We start from the raw sequence: 12,457 nt of genomic DNA, 5'->3' as shown, positions 1-12,457 counted from the left end.
GGTGTCTCTGTTTTTTAAAGTTATTCAGGTTATTATAGCTGTAAGTGGAGAATGCACGGGAGGGGATGGTTTCAGTCCAATGGTGCCAGGCCGTCTAGCTCTTGAACGTGCCATTAACGATCTGCATCACTTCTTAAAGTGGATGTCTTAAAGCGTATTTGTTCCAGTTTGGTTTCATGACACTGATAAGAGATACCTGCAGATCTCGAGGAAGATCTCTGCAGCTTCTTACAGGCAGTTTTTCTCAGCATTCTACACCGGATCTTTGAGGTGTTTCGTGCCGGTGAATGAGATGTGTGCTGGTTGAAGAGCTCCTGCTTACCCCAGTGTCCTTTATCTCCCAGCAGCCAGGAGCAGATGCTGAGTAAGACCCTAAGAACAAGGTGAACGTGCAGCAATACTCCCCTGACGTTACCTTCCAGCTCCCCACACATGCCTGGGCCCTGGGCAGTCACAGCTTTGCTCCGTATTTTGGAGTCAGCCTGTAGGCCACCAGTGCTGGCAGTGGCATGTACTACTTTTTCCCTTAAAGGGATATGGAAAATCCATTGTTTTGTGCTAATCGTGACCCAAAATTAAAGTAGCTGTTGCGTGACCACGTGGATCAAATCAGAAGAGCCCCAGTGTTTGGTGCCCTGAGTGCGGTCTGAGCCTGTTGCTTTGCTGCAGGTGTCATGCAGCTGTGGAGAAGTGTAATTTGGTGACGAGACTGGGTAGGGATCGACAACAGGGACCGTCACATCCATTTCATGTGAGCCAAATGAATGTCCAAGATGACCACCTTGGACATGCATAACTAGATGTCCCTCTCCCCAGCATCCCACCACAGACTGTGCCAACCCGACCGTGTGGTGGACGGGACTAATGGGGTTAATCTGTCTGGAAAGGAGTACGAGAGGTGAAAATCAAGCCTGTTGCAGAAGGCTTTGTGCTTGTCTTTGCTTAGATGCTTTGAAGTGCAGGCGTTTCAAAGGTGGGGAGTGCCTGAAAAGTGGTGTTTCGGCTCAGGGCAGGGCAAAGCGCTGGTGGTGTGGTGCGGGACTGAGATCGTTACACCTGTGTTGGCTACGCTTTCTCTCTGTGCTATCGCCGCTTATCAGTTCTGTGCAGTGAACTTATCACGCCGTTGGTGTTCTGTCTGGTTATGCATGAGAAGCTTCTTCTCTAGGCCAAGGTTTTACTGCCCAAGAAGCAGATAATACTTGGCTATGGGACTGTGACTGTGCTTCTGTGGCAACGCTACTCTGATTTTGTGCTGCCAAAAATAAACTTTGTCGTGCATCCGTCACTAATTCACAAAGACTGTCTCCAGGTGAGTGTCTTCTGCACCATGCCCGAACAGGCTTCAGTCTGCTGCTCTGTTCCGCGAGCTGCCTTCACGCAGGCAGGTATTGAGGCAGCATCGAGCTCCGACCTAGGTGACTTCTGCACACCTTTGCTGATCTCCATTAGCACTTCTGGCTGAAGCAGGCTTATCTCCCAGCAAGTGTTAGCTCTGCTTTGGGGATCTAAAAAGCATTGCGGTGAACATGGGTGAAAAGTGGCTCTGCTACGTCCTCCGAGATGCCAACCTGCAGCTCTGCAGCATCTCTTCTTTCCCAAGCATTGTCTCAAGATGTGAGGGGTTTCTTCCCTCCTTGTTCTAATACATAGGCAGTGCAGTCGAAGGATGAAAAGCTGCTCTTCCTTTGCTGACAGACCGCTTTTGGTTACAGGAGCCTCCCAAATCGGTGTCCTGATCCCGTGTTTCCTTCCTTGTGCTGAGTTTATGGCAGGCGCTTGCACGAATGTCTTCTGTGTGGCCTCCAGTCCTCTTGGCCATCACAGCAGGGCTGCAGAGAAGTAACCATCCTTGACCCAAACCTGCCTGTCCTTCAGAGGTGTTTTAGGGCATTAGTAGTTCCCTCCTGCCATTCTGCTGCTTGCTGCTCTGTGTCCTGCCAGCAAATGGCAAGTGGTACCTTGTGTGAAAACATGACCTTGAATGCTAGAAACGCTTGAGCTTATTTTGGTACTGAAAACTGGGGAATAGCAGCTGATCCGTGACATACCGTGGAATAGCTAATCCCTTCTGCGGATGGCGGGGGCCGGGGCAATCGGTGCCAGCATTAAGCGACTGGGGAGCGTCGAACTGGCTGCAGCGGCTCTGTGGGATCCCTCCTGGCTTGTTACTGAAGAGCAGCCGAGGCAGAAGCTCTGTGCGTGGATGCTGGGTGCCTTTGATGAGACGGCACTTCACCCTGGGGCTGATGCAGGCGCGTTGGCTGCTGGCCAGTTCTTCTGCCAGATGCTTGGGTCTTATTGCTTCTGGACGGCCACCTCCCTCTGCTGCGGCTGGCCTGCGCATCTATCAGTGTTAGAAGAGCTTATAATAAGCCACAGCGAGGCAGAATTAGCCAGAACAATTCCAAAGAAAACAGAAGGGGATAATCCAGTCTGTAATCGTGACTTTCTCCCTTGTCGCAGCTCAGCGTACACGCGAGTCGGCTGTCGGGCTCTTTTCAGTTGCAGGCAGTTGTGTCCCAGTGCCCGGATTTTGCCCTGCTGTGTTTAGAGGTTGGAAGCAAGGTCTTTGAAAGCCTCTGAGAAATATCTTTCATAGATAATAGCGGCTTTTTATACTGGTACCTCAGCAGGCTTCGGAAATGCCGGCTGGTGAGCAAACAGCCGCATCTCTCCTGCCCTTCATGGCCACTTGAGTGATGCTCACCGGTCTGTCGTCAGCAGAGGCCCTCTGCTTCAGGCGGCTTGTATTAATGCTGTTTACTTTCTTGCAGCCAATGGTGCTGCTCTGGAAGGAATAAAATAGCTGTGCTCTGGCTGGCAATTACTGTCGTCTTCAGCATGGTGAGTCTTGGATAACTCTCGCTGCAGCTGGGACGCTCTAAAAACTTGTAGAGTCTAGGCTGAGCGAGTGCATCGGGTTAATCTGGATTTGCCCCAAGTTCAGCTTTCTGACTGGTTTCAGCATCCTTTGATTTGGCATCCTTAGGCAAATACGACAAGATTTGCCACCTAGTAGTGGGGTCTGCTGTCAACCGAGATGAATGGACACCAGTTCATGGCAGATGGGCCAAGGACATGTAAAACTACCCTCCCTCCTCCCATCTCTAACTAATCTCTTCCTCCATATTTGCTACAACCACATGTTTATCACTGGCTTCTGGTTCTCAGATCATTATTTCATTGCTCCTGATGCGATGAGAGAAAATGTTTCCTTCATGAAAGCCTTACTAGGAACCTGGGGACAGCAGGTCCCTATGTCTGCCTACTGCCGTATCCTGCCTCCGATACCCAACTCCTGAAGCTGCGGAGGAAAGAATGAAGAAATCGCGTGGTGAACAGTTTGTCAGATTCTTTTTCTGTTTGGCATCACTGACGCCTTATAGCTGAGAGGTTCTTACATAAGTATGAATTATATGTAAGTTGTTGAATATCCTCCCTCTCTGTTTATCAAGAGTAAACAGCAGTTTCCAGCTTTCCTTCGCTGACACATGGTCTAGAGTGCTGTCCTATAAACTCTTCATCTTGTTAATGCTGTAGTATCTCTGGTTAAGCCCCAGCTGTTCTATTTTTTTACTCCAAGTATTCGCTGTTTGAAAACTCGGGCACCTTGCGGAGCTCTGACAAAGTCTGCGTGTTCTATGTTGATAGAGGCTTTGCTCACAGAGATGACATTCCGGCGGCACGAGGCTGGAATGATGCGCTAGCATTTTTCCCCCCCTGTGCTAAGAGTAAGTCTGAGAGCTGCCAAGTGCTGCAAGTCCTTTGGCCAAGCCTGGGAGCACGCAGTGACGGTGAAGGCATCAGCCTGTGCAGTCAAAACCAAACTGCAGGGTGCAGGGGCTTAGAGACGGATCGATTCGTGCATTGACAAGTGAAACGTCATAAAATGTTTGAAAGGGCTACGGGAGCCAGCCTGTAGCATGCATGGAAGCGGTACTGCTGGGAAAAGAATCATACTTGAAGGGACTTTTTTCTCCTCTAACAAAAAGTAGTTCTGGTCAGTTTTTTATAAATACACCCGCACTTCCCTTGTAAGCAGTGCCCCAGGCTCTTTCTGGCAGGTGTAGCTGAACTTTATTTAGCCAGTATGTGGGGTAACCTACTTCATAAAAATAATGCTCCATCTTCTATCATCTTCAGACTTGCTGAACTGGACAGAGGCTACGTTTGATGATGACACAGATCCTATTCCATGACTCTTTTTCTTCTGCAAATATCTATTGAGGTGTATCCCTTAATTAAAATTCAGGAAAGGCGCCGGCTGTGGTTCTGTGGAGCATTCACGTATAGCCGCTGCCAGCGAAAATTGTGCTGCAGGACGTATTAATGCTGGAGACACGCGTGGCCTTGGGAGGTGGGCAGATGCACAGCCCGAGTCACGAGCGGTGATCTGGTCTCCCCAGAGACCTTCTGTACCTCCAGGCAGAGCTGAGGTAGGGAAAGCAGGGCGGCGCAGGGACGGTAACGAGCAGCATGGCTGTGCGGGGGTGGTGTTGGTTGGAACAGGCAGTATTTCAAGGTGGCCAGATGGATGCTTTTTTGGGTTCAGTAATTACATAACTATGGGATGTGTCCTGGGACCATGCAGGGGAGGTTTTTAATTATTCAGATCAAGTTTGGCCAGATCCTCTTAAGTGGAGGGGGAAAACAAAATCGAGAATTCTTGTTGTGATTATTTTTAAATTGCTTTGGAAACGCACGGCACAGAAGGCGTGTGGTGTGCTTAAACAGAGGGGGAAAAACACCCTTATAGCTCAGTAAATACGGGAGCAGTCTAATCAGCGTTAAATGTCTGTATGAAATGTGCGATTTCCCAGCTGCAGCTGGGGAACAGTGTTTCACACCCTGGAGAACTAATGGCAGGACCTTTATCTTGCAGATCATCAGAAGATGTGCTACTCTGCACTGGTGCTGGCAATGATGTTCTCCATGGGAGAGCCCCTGCCATATCATCACTATGGTGAGAGCAGCTGGGGGTGGGACATCTGGGGTGTGCTGGCAGACACAGGGAAGGAAGCTTTCCTGGTTGTCAAGGTGGGGATAGCTAGGGGAAAGCCCAGCACGAGCAGGGGAAGAGTAGGGTCTGCTCTCTATCAACAGAGCCTGGCTGCTGAAACACCGGGCTGAGATTTCCAGAGAAAGCAGCACAAAGCTGGGTTAGAGCAGTGGCGGACTGATGCCGTGCTGCAGAAGAGGTGGATCTGCCCATCACTGTGACTAAGCAGCATTTTGTTCTACCTCTGCCCTGCGTGAACGCGTGCATCTCTTGCTTGCCTGGGAGACGTTCCGTCTGCTGACGAGGCTGAGAGCCCAGATCACGCCACGAACGCCCACTAAAGCTGTCAGCTGCGTAATGTGGCCCCTTGCTGGTCTCCCTTCTAACAGGACAGTGCTGCCCTGTGTATTTCAAGCTCTTGGGGAAAGCAGAGATGATGAAGGATGTTGCAATCAATAAGGACCTTCAGCCAGAAAGCCCTGCCTGCCTGCTTCTGCCCCAGGCCATGTTGTGTTCCCTGTATTTGGGGAAACTCTGGGCTCAGTTTTCCTAGAAATGCAGTAGAGTTTGGTTTTTTGTAAGCATCTCCTCAGCAGCTTCACCTTATGCCCCAGTAAACACATGCAAGATTTAAGCTGGTGCAGTAGAGACTGTGGAATGAGCCTCCACACCTCCTGCTTTTCTCTCCTTGTGTAACCCTGGCAATTATTTCCTGCAGGTGGACTTATTTGCATGAGCTCCTGAGCTTTCCTAATAGCTAAATTGAAAAATGGGTTATTACTAATGATCTGGATGATTACTTTTTTTTTAAAAATAGATGGATTTAACCAGTGGTCAGGAATACAAATCTCTTCCTGCCTGAAGCCTTTATTGGCAGCAGTGATGCTGCAACAACAGCTAGAGCAGGATTTGGTGTTTTATTTACTCCAAAAAATTGCCAGTGCGGACCAACTTTCAGCGTTCCCCTGCACTGTGGAGAGTTCTCTGAGCCACTTGTCTCTTGCACAAAGACACTTCGGTAGTCTCTCTAGTCCACTTGCAGGGTTGTTAATTCCCTGGAGGCTGACACTGGGGCTCCACTAACGTGGTTTTTTTAAGCGTAAAGGCACAGAGAAATGGCTTGCATGATCCCTTTTTGCTTGGTTTATTTTCCCTGTGCTGTAAATGCCCCTCTTTCTTCTTGCGCAGAACATCTCAACTCTCAGTTTGTGCAGTTCCTGCTGGACGTGATTGAGGACGGGCTGCCCTCGGACACCACCGACCAGCTGCCCGACTTATTTGTCAATGTCCTTCTGGCCTTCAATCTCCACATTCCAGGTCGGTTTGGTGCTGCTCTGCCTTGGCAGGAACTCAGTGGTCTGGTGTGAGGGTGTGAAGAGCGGGGAAGGAGAATCTCCCTGGGTCTTCATGGTGCTATGATAACCTCTGCAGCTCCCCTAGCCTCTGGCAATACGCTGTGTTTAAATAGTGTGCAAAACCCTAGAGGAAAAGCCTGTCTGAGAGCCCATGTCCAACCAGCTGACCCTCTGGGCACAGCAGCCCTGTGAAGCCCAGTGTGTTTCTCTCTGTACTTCCTTCCACACTGCCTGGATCAAAGCAGTTGCTGCTCTGCACTTGGAGAACATGAGTGAGGTTAACCCATAGGCACAGCTGATTTGGGAGAGAGAACGCTTCAGCAGGCATTTCTCAGTACCAGTCCAGAAAGAAAGTCCTCTGCCTTCTGTAGGTCTTGACAAACCTTCTGCTTACCCATCTGCACCTCTTGAAGCTCACTCGATGCCCGTGTGTTGGGGCCAGGCTCTTCAATGTTGGCCTGAGCCACCATCTCTCCTGAGTGCCCTCATTCTCTGTCCTCCCTCCTCCCCTGCTGAGCTCCTTGAGAACAGACAACACATCTGGTCCCTAGAGAAGGGCATTGGCGAGTTTTGAAGCCTGTTGTTGGAAAATTGGAGCGTAGTTCCAGGTCCTGCTAAGAGAGGCCACTACTTAACCCCAAATCTCCTGTTGCTCCAATTGTCTTCAGTTAATTACTTCATCTTGTTCTGCTTCATGGCTTTATCCTTGGCTTCGTGGAGAGAGGGGAGCATAAAGCAGCAAGGACGTGTCCAGTAATTTACCTGTTGTTATTTTGAGTTGCCCTACATTAAAATTTATGTGAAAGTTTCTAATTTCATGTGAAAGTTGATTGCACAGAGACTGATTAAGTACAGTCTCTGCTGCTTTCATTCATTACCCCTTCTCACACTTACCCATATACTTCCTGGCTGCAGTAATTAGGCAATAACGCATGACAGGCCGTGTGTTGCTGGGGGATTATCGCCCACCTGGGGTGTAGCCAAGAGCAGTGACTTGTTCTCTGATGCTAAGAACGTGTTAAATGGTGTTCAGGTTGCTTATTAGTGGGTTGAATTTTTTATTCCTCTGTCTGCAAGATTCACCTATCTTACAGTTCAGTGGTGCAGCGTTAGGTCAAAAACTCTCCTAAAAGCATTTTATATTGATGCCCTTCAGCGTAAAGGATCCTGAAGCACCTCGCAGGCTGTGAAATATTCCAGGGTTGACAGCCCTGTGCCACAGCAGTAGCCACACTGTGCTGTTTGGATGCTTCCGAGTGTGCACGCTCGCGCACAGGCGTGCGGTCTGCGAGGGTGAACGTAATTTAGTTACAACAGATGTCCCCTAGCCTGCTTTGGGATTATCTCCTAGAAGTCTTCATTCCCCTACCCTTACGCAGCCCGATGCCGAGTGCTGGGAAGAAGAACTTTTCCTTTCTGGCATGCCCCTGGGGCCTGGTCATCCCTCCTTAGGAGAGCTCGCAAGGCAATAAACGCCAGCGGGGCACTGCTGATGTGAAGTAAGGAGATAGCAGGGAGCGGAGCCCTTGGCTTCAGAGGGTTGTGAGCAGAGGTATTGTTTGACGACATAAATACCTTTGCAAGGTATTTCACAGTATTTGGCTGGCAGGACTGGAGCCCGCACGTGAGTCGGATCCACAGAGAAAGCATGAAGTCCCAAGTGTTTCGTGCGTTGTTTCCAGATTTATTTCACCTTCTCTCTGCCTGCCCACCCACTCCGTGGGGCTGAAACTTCATGTAGCCCTGATAGACTGTGGTTCCACAAAGCTCCGCAAAGCACTGATGTGCGATAGGAGCCCTCCACTGTGGGTTTGTTTTTTTTTTTTGTTACTGTGGCCTTCAGGAAACAAAGGGATGTGCTGAACAGGTTTCTTCCTTAGTTCCAGAACACAGTGTGATCATGACTACAATAAGCAAGCACTCGAATGTCAAGACTTTCACAGAAAAGCTGCTGCTGCTGCTGAACAGGGGAGGTGAGTGCTTGCGGCACTGTTACGTGCCTGGCAGGGGGTGCCGCTAATGGTGACTGGGGGAGACGAGCGCGGTGCTCGTTAAGGGGTGGGATGTGTCGGGGATGCAGGTAGCCGAGGAGCTGTCGGCTCGGGCGGGACGTGCCGCTTCCTGGTGAGTTTGTGAGGGTGACAGGCTGCATTGCTGAGGATGGAGCTGCACAAAGAAGAAAGCGATGCTGATGGCATCTAGGAAGAGAGGAGAGGCCTCTGGGCTGCCGTTTCCACGTACTCCTGGGTCAGATCAGCCCCATCTCGCAGCGTGGCTGGCTGCAATGTAGGCAAGCTCCTGTCTGGGAGGAAAGCTGGTCCTGGGCCACTTCTGTCCTTAGACAGACAGGACTCCATCAGTGCTGGCACACAAACCTCAGCCTGTGCTGGCAGCGATCTGCCCCGGGGGACAATCCAGAGGGAGGTCTTGCCTTCCAAAACGCTGCTTAGAGTGGAACTTCCTATTTCAGAATCGCCGGCAGAGGGTTAGCTTTGTGTCTGCTCCAGGCGTAGAGTGAAATCCGCTGTACGTGTAGAGCTTTTGCAAAGCAGATTGCTAGAAAGCTGGAGATCTCCGCAGGAAGAGCAGTGCCAGGTATTTCTGCCTGTGCTGCATGCCACTATTGTGCTTTCTAATACCTTCTGGAGCACAGGGGCTTTGCTGCCTGAGATTCATTTGTTGATTTGCTGGTAAATAACTCATCCTGTGATGCTTGCAGCTCATCTTACTCTTGGCTTTAGTTCTCCTTGGGGTTGCAAATCACTGTCTCCACACTATATCAGCTTGAGGGCAGCCGGCATCTCAGTGCTCTTCTGTCTGGCCTCCTCCCAAAGCCTTTGTTTAGCCCTTTCCCTGCCAGATTCCCTGCAGGGATCACCTTACTGCAAGGGACTGGGGGAAGAAAGAGGGGGGCCACGACCTAATGAAGATGCTTCTCTTATGCTTGCCTTCCTGACAGCTGCTGGGGGTGGGGGCCGCAGTGTCCCAGAGCCCCTCTTGGGGTCTGCAGGGATGTGTTTTAGAAGAGACCAGGATGTGGTGGCTCATTTAAACTGGGAAATGTTTCTTTTCTTGCTTCTGGGATGGTACTAGCCTGGTCTCCGTGGTGAAAGCTCGTTTCTGGTACAGGCTTTTCAGAGGGGTCATTGGACCAGGCTTAATAAACTGGGGAGAAAATGAGTGGTAGCTGTTGAGCAAAAAGGGGAGGCTTGGAGAGGCAATGTGCCAGTGAGGTCTCACCTGGGATGGTAGGTGAAACATAAACAATGATTAATGCTAATGCTAATGAGTTTGGTCTCAGCTTGGTACCCTGCAGAGCTGCCATCCTGATTACGCAGCTTTGTGCAAGGACTGAGGTCTGCCAGCACAGAAGCTAGCCACAGGCAGGGAGCGGCTGGCCAAGGCCAGGGGCAGCCTCCTCTCCAAAGCCTGTAGGATCTCACGAAGGGATGTGCACTGAAGGTGGAGGACGAGGGCAATGAGGAGCATGTGTCTTAGCACAGTCTCTCTGCCTTCTCCAGATGATCCAGTTTGTATCTTCAAGCATCAGCCTCAGCCACCGCACTCAGTGCTGAAGTTCCTGCAGGACATCTTTGCCAGCAAGGACACAGCCAGCATCTTCTACCACACGGACATGATGGTCCTGATAGACATCCTGGTGCGGCAGATTGCAGATCTCTCCCCAGGAGACAAGGTGCCTACGGTAACCCATTGGCATTGGGGAAGGGAGCACAGTCCCAAAGCAGTGGTGTTCCTCCTGGCCCTCCGTGGGCACGTTTCTGGGTGCTCAAATCAACCTTGGAGACTGAGGAGAAAGGGGAGGTTTATCCTGCCTGGCACACAGCAGTAGAAAGGCGTGTTTGAAGAAAGATCTGCCAGGCTGCTGGTGCTCTGCACCCGTCTGTCCAGGGACCTTTGGGAATGGGGACCCTCTGTGAGTAGTAGGAAGGATCTCCGTTTTGGTATTGCAAGCGACAGGAGACATGCGCGTGTTTGAGAGCGGGTGAAGAGAAACACTAGGTTGCTGTGGGAAAAGCAGAGTTTTTCCATAGCTACTAATGAGCCTTAAGGAAAAGCAGGTGCCTCTGGAGTCGCGCTCTGGCTGGTGGTGCAGCAGCAGCTGTTCCTGCGCTCATACTGTAATGGAGGCTGGCATGCGTGTTTATCTCACTTTAAATCTTTCATTGTGCTCTGTGTTTTGTCTCCCCTCCCACTTGGCAGCTGAGGATGGAGTATCTGTCTCTGATGCACGCCATCATCCGCTCCACGCCCTATCTGCAGCACCAGCACCGCCTCTCCGACCTGCAGGGCATCCTGCAGCGCATCCTGGGGGAGGAGGAGGAGGGCCAGCAGTGCCAGATGGACAAACTTATCATCCTGGAGATTTATAAGGAGTTCCCAGAAATCTCTCCCGGTACCAGCTAACCGCCCCTCGGCTTGGACTGGAGTTTGAACCACTTGGATCGACACCGTCTCTTGTTGACACTTTCTCCCCATTCCCTTCCATACCTTATATCCCTCCACGCGAGGCCTAAGGTTGGGACAGCGTTCACCGGCCCTTTAGAAACGCCAGCGGCAGAAAGGGCACGGGGTGCCCCCGGGGGAAGTCGGAGCGGGGTGGGTGCTGGTGCGTGGTTTGCCTGCAAGACTTGGGCAGGAGGTATTTAGGCAGCTGGCGTTAGCGGGAAGGGCAGAGAGCTTGCGAGGGACTTAGTGGGCGGGGGGCGGATGTTTAGCTACGCTGGTGTCCCAAGGTCCCGAAGAGAAAGGCCTTTGCCTTAGAGTATCACGTCTTTTCCATGTGCATCTCTCTCCCTGCAGTGACCAAGTGGAGTCCGCTGGTACTTGGAAGAAGCTTTCGTAACATCTGTTTTGTTTTCTGCTGCTAGTGCCAATGTGCTGCAGCCCTGCCAAGGGGAGGTAGCTCGCTCGCTGTCTAACGCCTCGTCTGGTGAGCCTTTCACTCCCTCCTGGCCCTCTGCTTTGCCTCTGGGTAGCAGCCCGCCTAGGGTCATAGAGGTCTTGCCCCAGCAGCTGCTTTTTTCAATCCGCTTTCTATAGTGATGTTTAAATCTGAATTTCTTGCACACTGGCAGCTTAGAAGTAATGACCACGCAGGTGACGCTGCCCTTAGGAAGCCTTTGGCCTGGACACAGCACAAAGACGTGTCCTGCCATGTGGAAGCTGCTGCTTGCCACCTCTCTCGCAGCGTGGCCCCGAGCAGAGGGGCGACGTGTGGGCCAGCGCGCTCTGTTCGTGCAGCGTGTGGATTTCTTGCCTTGAGCTTCGTAGTCGCTCTGCCTCGCTGCCCTCCCTCTCCAGGTGGCAGCGCTCAGAGGCAGCGTGAGCCTGGTGTCCAGTAGCTGTTTGTGACTATGCACGAGTGTGGGGAACCCTTATTTATATTTCCTGTAGGTTTCTAGCAAACGGGATTAACCTGTTTCCCTGTTACAGGTAGTCACACACACTAACGTGGGTCTCTTAGATATTCGTGTGCGCGGTCTGGTCACTCCCTGTCCCCAGCTCTTCCTTTGCAGTATCCAGTGTAGGAGCTATTGGGAAGTGGAACTGGAAATACTGGGCACTGTATTATTATTTTTTTTTTTTTTTTTTTTTTTTTTTTAGCTTGAGGCGATGACATGAGCTCTGCTCTGCAGGCCTGGACTCTGGGCACTGGGGCAGTGATGCTCAGGAATTGGAGAGGGGTGGTCTGGCAGGCAGGGGGGGCGAGGACCTCCTGAAGTCAGCCTGGGAACGCCCAAGCTTAATAACCACCCTGTAGAGAAACCTATTTTTCCCCTGTAAAAATGTATGAATGTCCAAAGGGATCCTGTATTTTCTTAAACACTAAGTGTAACATGCAGAGGAATAAAAACGTCTTAAACTGGACTTCTGTGAACGTAGCCCTGCCTGCCCCGTCCTGTTGTGGGGGGACCGAAGCGGTGGGGGCAGCTCGGGTGCCTGCTACGGCACAGCAGTGGGTGCTGATCTTCAAGTGGGAGCAAAGCAGTAGTTTTCCCACACTCGGCTGCTTGCATTGTGTTTTCCTACCACGTTGCTGGCAGACAACGAGTGGTGGGGGGGCAGCAGCCCTGGCTGG

The 12,457-nt window shown here is 51.2% G+C and overlaps 1 protein-coding gene across 2 annotated transcripts in view; it reads left to right on the top strand.

Annotated features, from left to right (window-relative positions):
• Positions 1-12,246, top strand: part of NCKIPSD (NCK interacting protein with SH3 domain) — a 55,030-nt gene extending 42,784 nt beyond the window's left edge. For both annotated transcript variants that reach the window (XM_063347782.1, XM_063347781.1), the window contains exons 9-13: positions 4,886-4,966; positions 6,191-6,319; positions 8,238-8,330; positions 9,879-10,051; positions 10,579-12,246. In XM_063347782.1, coding sequence (XP_063203852.1) covers positions 4,886-4,966; positions 6,191-6,319; positions 8,238-8,330; positions 9,879-10,051; positions 10,579-10,782 — 680 coding nt within the window. In that variant the 3' untranslated portion in view covers positions 10,783-12,246. The remainder of the gene's footprint in view (positions 1-4,885; positions 4,967-6,190; positions 6,320-8,237; positions 8,331-9,878; positions 10,052-10,578) is intronic.
• The last annotated feature ends 211 nt before the right edge of the window (positions 12,247-12,457 follow it).

This window comes from Chroicocephalus ridibundus, chromosome 10 (genome assembly GCF_963924245.1).
Source record: "Chroicocephalus ridibundus chromosome 10, bChrRid1.1, whole genome shotgun sequence".
Taxonomy (NCBI): Eukaryota; Metazoa; Chordata; class Aves; order Charadriiformes; family Laridae; genus Chroicocephalus; species Chroicocephalus ridibundus.
Note: the sequence above shows the minus strand (reverse complement) of the source record. Positions and strands in the feature narration are given on the sequence as shown.